At 36.0% G+C, this 13,638-nt stretch overlaps 1 protein-coding gene across 2 annotated transcripts in view; it reads right to left on the bottom strand.

Annotated features, from left to right (window-relative positions):
* Positions 1-13,638, bottom strand: part of CLIC4 (chloride intracellular channel 4) — an 84,636-nt gene that overhangs the window by 16,095 nt on the left and 54,903 nt on the right. For both annotated transcript variants that reach the window (XM_060016498.1, XM_060016507.2), the window contains 2 exons: positions 10,247-10,372; positions 2,762-2,868 (listed from right to left, as the gene is read on the bottom strand). In XM_060016498.1, the coding sequence (XP_059872481.1) occupies positions 2,762-2,868; positions 10,247-10,372 (233 nt within the window). The remainder of the gene's footprint in view (positions 1-2,761; positions 2,869-10,246; positions 10,373-13,638) is intronic.

The raw sequence follows: 13,638 nt of genomic DNA, 5'->3' as shown, positions 1-13,638 counted from the left end.
GTGGAAAACAGGGAGAGGTAATAAGTATTTAAACATGATTAAATACCCAACGCAGTTTCATTGCTACAATGATGAACAACCATCCTCTGATTCCACACACTTTTCCGGAGAGAGACAGAAAGAGAGAGATGGTTGGAGAGAGGGAGGCAAGTAGGGAGGGAGAATAAATCTTGAATAAAAAGGAACCGATCAGAATCTAAAGATTCCTTGCCTCCATTTAAAAGTGTGAATTGGGACATTATGAAATATGTCTCGGAGGCTATAATGGCAGATTTCATCACTGCTAAATTCACTGATCTCTTAAGAATATTATAAACATCAACAGACTAATAAATTATCTATTAGTTACATTTGGGAGCTTAATAAGTTATATAAATGAATGAAATCACAGAACTGAAAAAAACTTAGGAGATCTGGGACAGGTCATAATGAACCCATCCCATAAAAGGAATTACCCATTAATTTCTCTTTTAATGCTTCAAAAAAAACAAGCTGTTACTCCCAATCACCTCAGACATGTTACCGAAAGAATTATATGTTTTATCTATCTATCTATCTATCTATGTTTCCTTTCATTTATTTTATTCTTTAAATCATACTTGCTTACTCTGTACCCCAATATAAGCATTGGCCCTTCTCTTTCACTTTCACTAGCCCAATTGCTATAGCATCTAGGCAGCTAATCCCTTACTTAGATAGAATTAGCTCTTAAAAGGTCTTAAAATTGTCCAAACACATTGGATTTTGTAAAACATTTAATAGGTTTTTAAAACTAATCAAAGGCTTGCCTACTCTGATTTACCATGTAAAATGACAAATCCATCTTCATGTAAGTTGTTTATTGTTTGGGGGAATTAGGAGGTGGATGACTAAGGCTTATTTAAGGCATTTAATTGCACTAAACAGACAGATAAGAGACCTGCAACAAACATACATAAGGGAGACCCGTTAAGCTCCAAAGTGATTTGGAATACTGTTTTCTAAAGTCCCAAGGCAGTGACAGGCCACTGTGGGGGGAAGTTGCTTGGTAACTGGAATTCTTATTTACCAATAGGTAATTTAATGTAAAAAGCCTTCTAAATTCTGCACTGTGTAGTCCATTATGTTGTTTGTTCTTATTGGTTACAGCATTCTAAGGACAGTAAGTGTAGGTGGCTACTTAAGACAGTAACAAATTGATAGGAAAAAATAGAACACAAAGTTATACTTAAATGAGTCACTTTCTCCCCTATTCTCTACCCCCATCCCATCCCTCAAAGCAATTGGTTTTGTTGGGTTTTTTTAAGCAAACACATTTTATTTCCCTCTCCTCCCCACCAAGTGTCAAAATAAATTCAACCACCCTCTAGTTTCCAAAAGCCACACAGAGAAATAAAAACATTATGACTTTAACTAAGAGAGTTCAAAGAATTATGCAGCAAGAGCATCTGGGTGTAAAAAGAACAGTCACCTGCAGGAAGGAGGGTAGAACAGAAAAGATACTGTCTGTGGATAGGAGGGGCTCCAGTATAACTGTTTACCTAGTATATAAAATTCTCAGACAGAAACAGTAGTCAAAGAGAAAAGCCAATTACTAAGGAAAATTGCTCCCAAACTAAGGCGGCTACTGAAACACACTTAATAAGCCAGGCCTGAGCACTAAGGTTTTCCCTTTTTTCCCTTCGCTATAGAAAAAATAAAAGCCTGAATAGCTTGGAAATCTACCCACTGAAATAACAGAAGGAAATCAGCAAATGTTTCAATTTTTTAAAATGTTTATTCTTGCTTAACCAGCACTGATATTTTTTCCCCTTTGGTATTCTTGCTCATTTGCTGCCATAAACTCTACCCAAAGAAATCCACCCAAGCTACCAGTCTAAAATTATGATGGATTATAGTGTCTTCAGGAGTTGGCTCTTTGGTTATTATTGTTACTTTTAATTAAACACTAATGCTCTCTCTATATAGTTTTCCCCAGGAAGAACAATGCTTAACACCCTAAAGAGAAGAAAAGGGGAAATGACTGAATGGTGTCATTAAGACAAGGTTCATTAAATGGGACCTCTTTCTAAGAGGCTTCCCTTTACTATATGTAAGTTTGGTAAATGAAATAATAAGATAGTGTCTTTTAATAAATAAAAGAAGGAAGTTACATCTGTACTACCTAAACAATTCTCACCATGAAAATATGACTTGAAACTAAAATCTTAATTTTAGGATATGGAGAAATTTGGAAGGCTGGTGAGTCCAAATCTCTCTTAGAGCAACTCCAAAAACTGCTCTTAAGGGTAATTAGCACAAAAATCCACCCAGGCTGACTTCAGGTTGCTGGCACAGATAATAAACAAAGATTTGGAAACAGTTTAAATTGCACTGTATCCACCTATTCCAACCTCCTCAACCACCCAGGCCACTGTTCCTGAGGCCGTAGTTTTCTGTATAGCTCCCTTAGTGGTAACTTCTCAGAAGAATATGAGAATAAATTTATTCAATAAACATTTTATCACACATCTACTTTATGCTAGGCACGGTCCCACTAGCAAGAAACAGAGAAAAAAGCAATTTAAGGACTTACCCTGGTTTATCCTCAAATCTCTGATGAACTCTGAAAGCCAGTTTTTGATACTTATGGGAATGTCTGGCCTCCAAAGTAATCATTTATAATCACTGTCATAATAGGGGGTTTTGGTCTTTGTTCCTGTTTTTGTTTTGTTTTGGGGTATTTTTGCGGGGAGGGGGGAATGGTTCTACAGTGTTAATTCAATCATTTGGGTTTTTTTACCTTCATTAGCCTCTGGCCTTGAATTCTTGATATATGCAGAGAATTTGGCAAAGATGTCCATTCCAGCGGTATTTGATTCTGGGTGTTTTGGTGAAAGCTTTAAGTACCTAAATGAAAAATGTAATAACGGATTATAGATCCTCCAAAGATACATTAGCATAAATTCTCTCAATCAAACCATTGTGCTAGCAGTTACTAGACATCTTTTAACGGTTATTACTCTAAGAAATGCCATCATCTGTTTTCCATGATATTTTTAAGATGTGTTTTTTCCTTAGGAAACAAAGTTCTACACAGTGTTTTTGTTCACATATTAATATTCTTGGCAACCAAAGCTCATCCACACTCCACCTCCATTTTATAAATTAGAAGGCTGGGGAAACAGTCTACTTGTTCAGAGACTTGTGCCAAGCCCATGGCCGTCTTAGAAAGAGAACTCTAGAGCAGAGCTGTCCAAGAGAACGTTCTGTGATGATGGAAATGTTATATATTTGAATTGTCCAAGATGGTAGCCATTAGTGACTTGTGGTTATCTGAATATGAATTTAAATTAATCATAATAAAGTTAAAATTCATTTCCTCAGTTACACTAGCCACATTTCAACTGTAGAGCCTTCTCAAATAGGAATGCCAAACAGACAGATCTTGGGTATGCCACACACTGAGCCAGCCATGTAAAGCAGTACCACAGAACCCTGACAGGAGGAAGAGTCTAAGCTGCCCAAGCACAGATTAAGGACAAAAACAGCAGGAGGCCGATCATTCACTTTCCTACACTCAGGATTTTCCAAAACCTCCCATATATTAAATATTGTAAGGGTGACAATGAGCAACAGAAAAATAAGACATCAGGAATTTTGCTAACAAGTGCTCTGTTGTGTTGTTACAAAGTCTTTCTACTTTGAGAAAAGACATTCATGACACAACAGCTTTTTTAAAAAAACACACACAAATGTGTATGTCATATACTTAAATTTTCAAACACACATACCCAATGTTTATTTCTTCCTCAAATTGGAAAATACATATGAAAAAGCCCAATTCTTTACTTCTCCCTTCAGCAGAGCTTGTATCAGCTCCAGGGAGTCAGGACTAGAGAAGTCCAGACTCTTGAGCACCACTTTAGGGAAGACTGATCAGCTTAAAAGCCCTGCAAAATGGGCTGGGGGCCGGTAAGACTATGGAAAAAATCTTACATTGAACTAGTTTAGATTTATTCATATATTTTAAGATGCTGTCTTACTACTTTTCTTTAAATTAAAAATGAAAGTGAGGTATTTCTAGAAAAAAATTTGTTCAGTTGTAAGCTGTAGTTTCAGGTTAGTTTTTATATTCGTAACTTTTACGTTTGCCATTTTAAATTCAAGAAAAGATATATCTTCTAAATTAGACATAGTACTATATTGGTAAGGAGAATATAAAATATCTATTGAATACCAACATGCTCAAGTTATTTTCCTGTTTAATATCTATTTTTAAGCTTAAAGAGTTCTTCATAATTAGAAATGAAATTAATTACATAACAAGCTTTTCAGTGAATGATTATAGTAAATTTCACCTGTGTGTGTATGTATATGTATATTATATATATGTGTATATGTGTATATATATGTATTTTTTTTCCTGCTAACTATAGAAAACTTTACCTTCTCTCTCTTTTTATTTTCCCTGCCTGAGCTGAAACAGTTAATTCCAGCTTCAACATTCCTGAATTTCCCTTGACTATGAAAACAACCAGCCTCTAATTTAAATGTTTCCACCGCTTATAATACAGTACCTTCACTGACTCATTCCAAACAAAAAATAGTGCAAGGAACAAAATATACTGAAGTGCCTCTCCAATATATCTACGACTTCCTCTAGCCAAGTTTCCAGATTTACTCTTCTTTTCCCCAACCAATATTTAGCAGTACCAACTTTTTCTAATGAAGTTAACTTCATAATTCTCATAGGGTTGAATTACAGATTATTTATATATTCATTATTCATGCATATATTCATTTATTCTAATTATTAAGTATCTACCATGTGTCAGGAATTGTACTAACTACTGGGGTTGTAATGATCAACACACAGAAGCATGCTTACTAGAGATCTGTTTTAATGAACAGGTAAAAATCAAAGACTTGCAATCAGCATATCCTTTATTCATATGTAAATAGATGCTGTTACAATTCTTAAGAAAAACAGTGTTCTCTAAAGCAGGTTAAACATGCCCTATTCTCCTCCTCCAAGACAATTAAATTTGTACTATTAATTTAATGCATACAATACTATAGTTACAAGAGACCACTCACCTCAATCTCTCATTTTGCCTAAAAGGAAATAATATTCCAGAAAGCTTACATATTTGGCCCCAAAATCACTGGACTAGTTAAAAGTATTGTCAAACTGAAACTCACATCTCCTGTCCCCAGGTCCAGTGTTGTTTTGTTTTTGTTTTATTAAAGATCAAGTTCTAAAAGATAAATCAAATGCTAAACTGGTAGGTCCAAAATCAGCTGTCAACTTTTTTTTGCATTCCCCCAAACATTGGATTTTAATAATTCATTATTAGTAGTTTTAGCAAACTGCTTGACAAAGCAATACTTTTCAATTATTATGAGCATTCACTTAAACATTTAACAAAAGGAAGGCAAATAATTAATAAAAGGCTATGTGTCAACAACAGAATAGACATGCGCATCCAGGGTAGACTTTCAGATCAGTCCTTTATCACATCCTGTATTACATCACTGACTATTAATGGTAGACTAGCTAAGAATACTTCCATCCTTTAAGAAAGATCTCAAACATTTTCTCCTTCCTTGTGTTAATGAAAGAATAAAGTGTGGTTACACAGTCTATTAAATTATCCCTGTAAACTCAAGTTTCGTTATATTTTTCTTTAAAAAACAAAAAAAAAGGCGGGCTTCCCTGGTGGCGCAGTGGTTGAGAGTCTGCCTGCCTGTGCGTCCGGAGCCTGTGCTCCAGAACCGGAGAGGCCACAACAGTGAGAGGCCCGCATACCACAAAAAAAAAAAAAAAAAAAAAAAAAGCCTTAACAATAGTTTATAGAACTCTTCTCCAAAATTATCTAGCTTCCTCTATCCTTTTATCAGTAAGTTAGCCAAGTATACAAGCCTGCTTCAGTTAAAAACCCAAATTTCAAAGTTTTTTTGAAAGCTATTTTTGGGCAAAGTAGTTCCTTCTTTCAAGCAAGGGGAACTGAAAAAAATATCCCTAGAAGAGAAGAAAGATAGTTTCTTCTTTAAAACCTATAGTTACCTAGACCAGCAAAAGTTCCTTGATTTTATCTTTTCATTAGTCTCTAAATTCTAAACAACTCTAGAATAGACAGTTGCCTGTATTTGTACTTGTCATGATTAAATCAGAAATGCTCACATAAAAACCCCTCTGTTCTCAGTATCATCAAATGCCAAAAACATGTTATTAGAAATGCTAGATTCTAGTCCACCAGCTTCTACAACTCTTCTGCCTTTTGTCCTCATCCTATCTGGAATCAAGAAGGCTTACAATCAGTGCGAGTAGGGTCAGCTAAGGACCTGAAGACCTCCTTATCCTACAGAGAAAAGGCAGACAGTCCCTGGCTGCCCTAGAACAGAAGAAAGGAAGAAGAATGTATGTGGTGGTCCCAGAAACACTTCCCCCTCTCATCCTCTAGAAGCAATTCTGCATGACAGAGAATATGCTGTTTGATCCGCATTTCACATTATGTGTTACAGAGCCCACTAAGGGCAAGGTACTCCCAATCCAAACATGCTGTTCCAATGCATATAAATAAAAACTCAACAGAAGTTAAACCTCATCTACTTTTAAAAAAGGATTCATTAAATTAAGTTTGAAAAACACCTTCAGTCCCACTTGGTCATCACAGTAGAACAAACTACCTTTGCTTTCTATATTACCCTTCCTCTAAATTTGAGCTAGCCTTCAATTTTGTACTCACTAAAGCACAATTACAATTAAAGACTCACATTTTACCTTTTATAAAAGTCAAACATAGGTTTTTGTTTTTACGTGGCTTTGAAAGTAAGTATGCCAGCTCTGCCACCATGAACTGTGAAATCTTGGACAAATTATTTGGATTACTCATCTTCAGTTTTTTCATAAAGTCTTTGAGATAATCCACAATGCACAGTGCATGGCACATCATCAGCACTTGAATGTTAGTTAATAATAGCAGAGGCATTAGTAACATCAAAAATACTCCCTTCTATATAAAGTAAAATTTTAAACTTTATTTAGAAACTCTTCAGAATATAAACTTCAACATAAAAACAAGGAAAATTAACCACAGAGAGAATTTAGTGGATTATGAACCCTTTATAACAGAAAGATCTCCAAGTTTTAAATTAAATTATTTAAACCGAAAGAAAAGATCATTCCTGGTTAGAGTATCTCTATGAATATGCCCAAATGAAATGAAGCTAAATTTTCTCTATATGAAAAGCAAAATGAGGGAATTCCCTGGCGGTCCAGTGGTTAGGACTCCACGCTCTCAATGCCAAGGGCCCAGGTTCAGTCCCTGGCTGGGAAACTAAGATCCCACAAGCCACACGGCACAGCCAAAAAAAAAAAAAAGAAAACAAAAAAAAGCAATGTGAAAATGTTTATTTTCAAGGTCCAATTCAAAAAGCTATGGTGTCTTACAGAGTACTGGATGCCAAAAAAATTGAATATTTTGATATTAGTTCTACTACTTCTGTTAATATTTATTCCCTCTGAGAAAAATAAGAAAGAATAATGAAAATTATTTTTGTTGCTGTTATTGCTGCTATTGTTGAAGCAGAAGGCTAGAAGAGAATATGAGAAAATGCCCATTTTACTGAAATGGTATATAATGTTATCAGCATACTGATTTCAAAAACGTAAATATCCTTGGAAGGATTTACACAACAAACATTTTAGACAATGCTTTAAAACAACATACAACTTCCTTCACAGAGAATGAATGTCATTCAAACTGTTTCTCTATTTTTTTTTTTTTTTTTTTTTTGCGGTACGCGGGCCTCTCAATGTTGTGGCCTCTCCCGTTGCGGAGCACGGGCTCCGGACGCGCAGGCTCAGCGGCCATGGCTCACGGGCCCAGCCGCTCCGCGGCATGTGGGATCTTCCTGGACCAGGGCACGAACCCATGTCCCCTGCATCGGCAGGCAGACTCTCAACCACTGCGCCACCAGGGAAGCCCTGTTTCTCTATTTATAATTTAATGTTGATACAATGATCATCAGTTATGAGAGGACGATCACTTCCATTAGTGTCTGAGGATAAGATGGCAAATGTGGAGCTTTCCTTAGAGCTGACAGACTTTAAGAATAAAAAGGGTAAAATATACATACATACATAAAAAGAGTAAAAGAGATCCAGTAGGTTCTATGATGCAAAACAATATCTGAAAAGTTATTTCTACTAAGCTGAGTGCATGTTCATAACAGTTCCTTACTTATGTGTATACACCTTCAATTTATATTTTTACAAGGATCCCAGTTTCAATTTATCAGTATTCTAACTATATACATGGCCTGGAGGAAAAGACAAATATGGTTTTATTAATGTTGGTCTAGAGAAACTTTACTAGGGATGGAAGGAAGGTTAGGACTCCTGGACAGTAGAGATAAAAAAGTTTTGAGGCTTACATATGGCTGAGTCATTTCACTGTACAGCAGAAACTAGCACAACATTGTGAAGCAACTACACCCAAAAAAATAAAAATTAAAAAAAAAAAGAAGTTTGAGGGTCTTAGAAAGACAGGAAGGAAGGCAGAGAATAAGCTTTAGAATACACGATTAAGAAAATGAATTTTGGGGCTTCCCTGGTGGCGCAGTGGTTGAGAATCTGCCTGCTAATGCAGGGGACATGGGTTCGAGCCCTGGTCTGGGAAGATCCCACAAGCCGCAGAGCAACTAGGCCACATGCCGCGGAGCAACTAGGCTTGTGAGCCACAACTACTGAGCCTGCGCATCTGGAGCCCGTGCTCCACAACAAAAGAGGCCGCGATAGTCAGAGGCCCGTGCACCGCAATGAAGAGTGGCCCCCGCTTGCCACAACTAGACAAAGCCCTCGCACAGAAACGAAGACCCAACACAGCAAATATAAATTAATTAATTAAAAACAAACGTACCAATGCCACCGTGGATGTGAGGATTAAATTAGTCAATGCTTTAAAAAAATAAAAGAAAATGAATTTTAAGCTTAGTATAAGATTGCTAAACAGAGGGCAATTCTGTTCACAATTGAAGATGGGCTAGTTGTAGACAGAGGTGTCATTATTCATATGTCTCCTGGCAGCCTTCCTGCCTACCATCCCCAACCCTGCATGCTATGCTCCAGCCACAGCTTTAGGTCCCCCAAAGAAACACTATATATTCAAAATTATTTTTCTGCTTGGAACGTGTCATCCCTTCATTCACCTGCTAAAGGCCACATTTTTTGTTTTTCAGTTAAAGCTCAGTTCAAGTGTTATCTCTTTCTATAAAGCCTTTTCTGATTCTACTCACTCTCCCACGGCACCACTATCTCTTCATACGTATTTGACTGCACTTCTTGAGAGCAGGAGCTATCTTATTAACTATTACATCCATAGGGCTTTGTTGCCCAGTAACCGTTTGCAGGATAAACTAATGAATGAAGGAATGAATACTGATTAACTATTATTTTAGAACTCTCTGACCCATTAATCCCAATTCAGGGAAATTTATCTGTATATATGGAGGGTGAAAAACAACTAACAAGAAAAGGTTTGGGCCAGAAGAAACATTCCAGTTTTCAGGATAATGAAACTGGAAAAGCCTAAAAGAAACCAATGATGCTTTGAATCTATGCCAAGATTACATTATGATGAATAGTTGCAATTTAGGTAACTGTCATTACAGTACATCTATTCCTCAACTACACCTCACAATATAGTAAATAATTGAGTACGTTAAAATCATTAACCATGTGGGCTAATATGCAAGACTGCGGGATCCAGAATACCTCAAAGAAATACATAAATAAAAATGGAATCCCAGGGACACAATCTAAAAAGTTAATTCCCTTGGGTGGTAGCTTCAGAAAGTTACCTTTAAAATGGCCTGATAGGAAATCTCCCAGCAACCTGTACCACACTCCTGCTTAGATATTCTGGCTGGGTTCAGTTCAGTCTTTCCCCATCTTTTCTTCTCCCTAAACTTCTCTCTCATTTTGGGACCTCAAATAACCAGTCTTTCCTGACCTATCTCATGTGTCTCAAACCTACTTTCACAAGGTATTCTATAGCTTAATCAGATTCCTACCTTTCTTAGTGTGGCTTACTGGCCTACCTGGCAGCCAATTCTGTCACTTGTGTAGCACTATAATGTATGAAGAGAAGTGCTAGTCATTCCAACTTAATGCTGTGACAATTTAACTCAAGTACAATCAGGAGAAATGTCTCTAACGGCCAGATAAGACAAACTTTAAAGAGATGGCAATATTTCCATGCATATTTTCTTCAATACTCACTTGGGGGGGCATAAGACTTCTTCGAGAAATTCTTCAATCTTATTTACATCCGTTTTGACCTCATTGTTGAAAGTTATAAATGGTGGGTGGGTCCCCGGAGCCAAGTTCTGCAGGTCTGCAGGCTTCCTGTTAGACAAAATAGTGGTCAAAATCAGGTCATTTTTTACTCTAACTGAGAAGCAACAATACTTTACATTCTCAGAGTGATTCTAAATTTTAAAATATATAAAAATGAATAAGAAATAGTATTTTTTCCACTAAGTATAACAGCCACAATAGTACTCTAGTAAGAAGCAAACATCCACAAAGCACATAATTTAGGATAAAAAAATTAAAAGTCTTTGATTTTAACCAAAGACAAAGTTCTTCATTCTCATTCCAAATGTAACTGAGGTACTTATTAGAAATGGAGGTGGAATGAGGGGAAGAAGACTTGGGAAAGTCAGTCTCTAGTCTCAACTCTGGCACCAACTCACTGTGTAAAGACGGGCAAACTATAACTTCTCTACTTCTCTAGGCCTTCCTTTTCTTTTCTGTTTTTTAATAAGGAAGAAAAGCAGCTGATTCCTACAGTCCTTTTCCATAAGATTTCAAATTCAAATGCTACTTCTCCATTTTCCTATAAGTCCAGACTTAACAATGAAAAAGATTATGAGATTTGACTATCTAATATCAAAATTACTTCAATATATAAAAAATAGCATAAACAAAGGTAAAAAGCAACATAGAATGGAAAAAATAGTATAGTAAATAAGAAGGATTTTGTCCAAATTCATCAAAAATTCAAGTAGGTATGGGTGAAAATAAATTGATAAGCAATAGATAAGTGAACGCGTGGAAAAGTGTCCGAGAACCCAATCATCAAAGAAATTCAAAATTAAATAATGAAGAAATTTTCCTCCTATGAATTAGGAGAAACTGAAAATACACAGAACACTGATAAAAATGGTGAAACTGTATGCTACCCTATTAAAAAGCAAAATGGCTCACCTAAGCCTACCAATGAATCCTAGAGTCAATAACATGACAGATATGGTGTACATCCTAATGATAAAATATGAGGCATACATCACCACCTATGAAATATTCTTACCAAATAAGTCAAACCTGACTCTAAAATTAAGTCTCCTTGGGCAGCTGTCTCTAAAATTGTGATCTAGGGGACCCTTTCATCAGATGGTCCATGAGGTCAAAACCATTCGCATAATACTGACATCGTTTAACTTTTCCACTCTCATTCTCTCATGCCTGTACAGTGGAGTTTCCCATAGGCTACTTGGTGTGTGTCATCACAAGGTAATATATACAGAAGCAGATATGAGAATCTGTCTTCTGTCAAGGCAGACATTAGATAGGTACAAAAATATAAAACAATGCCACTCTTCTCACTAATTTTGTTTTGGAAAATACAGATATTTTTAATTCTTAAAAAATTTTGTGATAACAATGAGTTCATGATTGTTTTACTTAAATGAATTAGTAAATATTTTAAATTTCTCAGTTTTGATTTCTAATATAGTAAAATCAATAATAACTGAAAGCTCTTTGAGGTCCTCAATAATTTAAGTGTATAAACGGGTCCTGGGACCAAAAAGTTCATTTACAGGAAACACAAGGAGTTACAGAACAAAGTTAAATGATACCACAAGGAAGCAATCAGCCAACTCCAGAATTTGGGGCAGTGTACAGTTCAACTAATTAGATTTCTACCAGTCAATGGCATGGGGACAAAAAGCCACAAATGGGAGTTTGAAGGGATTGTTATGGATTAAGAAAAATTTAAGAGACATAACAACCAAATATGAATAGAATTCGTTTGAATCCTAATTTGAACAAACCAGCCAAAGATATGATATTTTGGAGACAACTGGGGAAACTGGATTGTATACTGGGAACTAGATGTTATAATGGCATTGTGGATAGTTAAGGACCTGTCATTATTGTTTGGAGATGTACACTGAAATGAGTAGAGGTGAAATGACAGGATTCCTGGGATGTGCTTTAAAATATTTCAGGGAAAAAAAGAAAAGAAAAGAAAGAACAAGAAGCAAAAAGGGGACAAAGCAACTGGGAGCAAAATCTTAACAGAACTGAAGTTATGGGGAAGTTTATTCTTTCTGTGTATATGTTTGAATACTTTCATAATTAAAAAGATGAACTTAAAAAACTTAAACTTAAAAAAATATTATAATATAATATATTGCTTCAAAGAACTTTTCCCCCTACTATAGACCTTCCTTCCTTCCATCCTTACCACAAATGCATGGAATTTGAATAAATAAAGGATATCTTTAAATGTATCATGAAGGTGAAATACTTTGTCATTAAAAAGAATTTTTAAAATAGAGTGTACCCTAAAATCTATACTCAGCCCAGATTTTCAATTATGGTCTTATTCATATCAATTCTCTCTCTTTCTCCCTTTCTTTCCCTCCCATTGCCCTGCACACAGCCCCTTGTCTCTCAATTTAGGTTTGGAAAGTGCCTCATCTATTACTACATTCCAATCAAATATATAAAGACTTATTAATTATCCAATTAGTCCAAATGTTCTAACTCAGAGCCTCCCTCTACTCAAGTTCTAGAGCCTATCTCCTTCCCAAGCCAAAGAAAAATAAGACTATCTATCAACTGCTACAAAAACCTCAGCTCCCAAAGAGAACTTTTTAAAGTCAAAATCTGATTTGATTTTCAACTCTTGATTCTTTTACTGAGCATTCCTTCGTTGGACAAGGTAAAGTTGAGCACGAAATGATTGGAATACATGAAACTTGAGTAAGTCTTCCAGATGCACATTTATTTAAGTAGTGAGGTATGCCTATAAGGTTTCAGTAACTTTTATAAATATTCAGCTCCAAGTCAGAACTAATCCTGTTCTGTTTTTCATTTCACTGTTTTTCTCTCCCCGCCTCTGGCCATACCATGCGGCTTGCAGGATCTTAGTTCCCTGATCGGGGACTGAACCTGGGCCCTCAGCAAGGAAAGTGCGCAGTTCTAACCACTGGACTGCCAAGGAATTCCACATTTCATTGGTTCTTTTTGTTATTCCTTCTTACTCATCATCTTAACCACCTGTTCTTTGATCACTAAAGGGTCCAGCATGCCCAAGACCACAGTCATCTCTAATCTTCAAGTCACCCACTCATGTTCTCACTCAGACTCACATTTGTTCCCACTTGTAATTTACTTCCTACTCAACTCAGGAAGACCTTGTACATAATCAAGAGTCTAGAAGTCCTAACAGTTTAGGGTTTATATATTTATTTTCTAATCCTAACACTTTAAAGTTTAAAAAGGTAGCACAAAGGTAAGCAAGAACAACAGTATCTCACCACAGCAAGTAGGGCTAATAAAACTCTATAAAGTACACAAGAGAAAGAGAATACACACAT

The sequence above is a fragment of the Delphinus delphis genome, chromosome 1 (assembly GCF_949987515.2).
Source record: "Delphinus delphis chromosome 1, mDelDel1.2, whole genome shotgun sequence".
Classification (NCBI taxonomy): domain Eukaryota; kingdom Metazoa; phylum Chordata; class Mammalia; order Artiodactyla; family Delphinidae; genus Delphinus; species Delphinus delphis.
The sequence above is the reverse complement of the archived record's forward strand: the minus strand, read 5'-3'. Positions and strand labels throughout refer to the sequence as shown.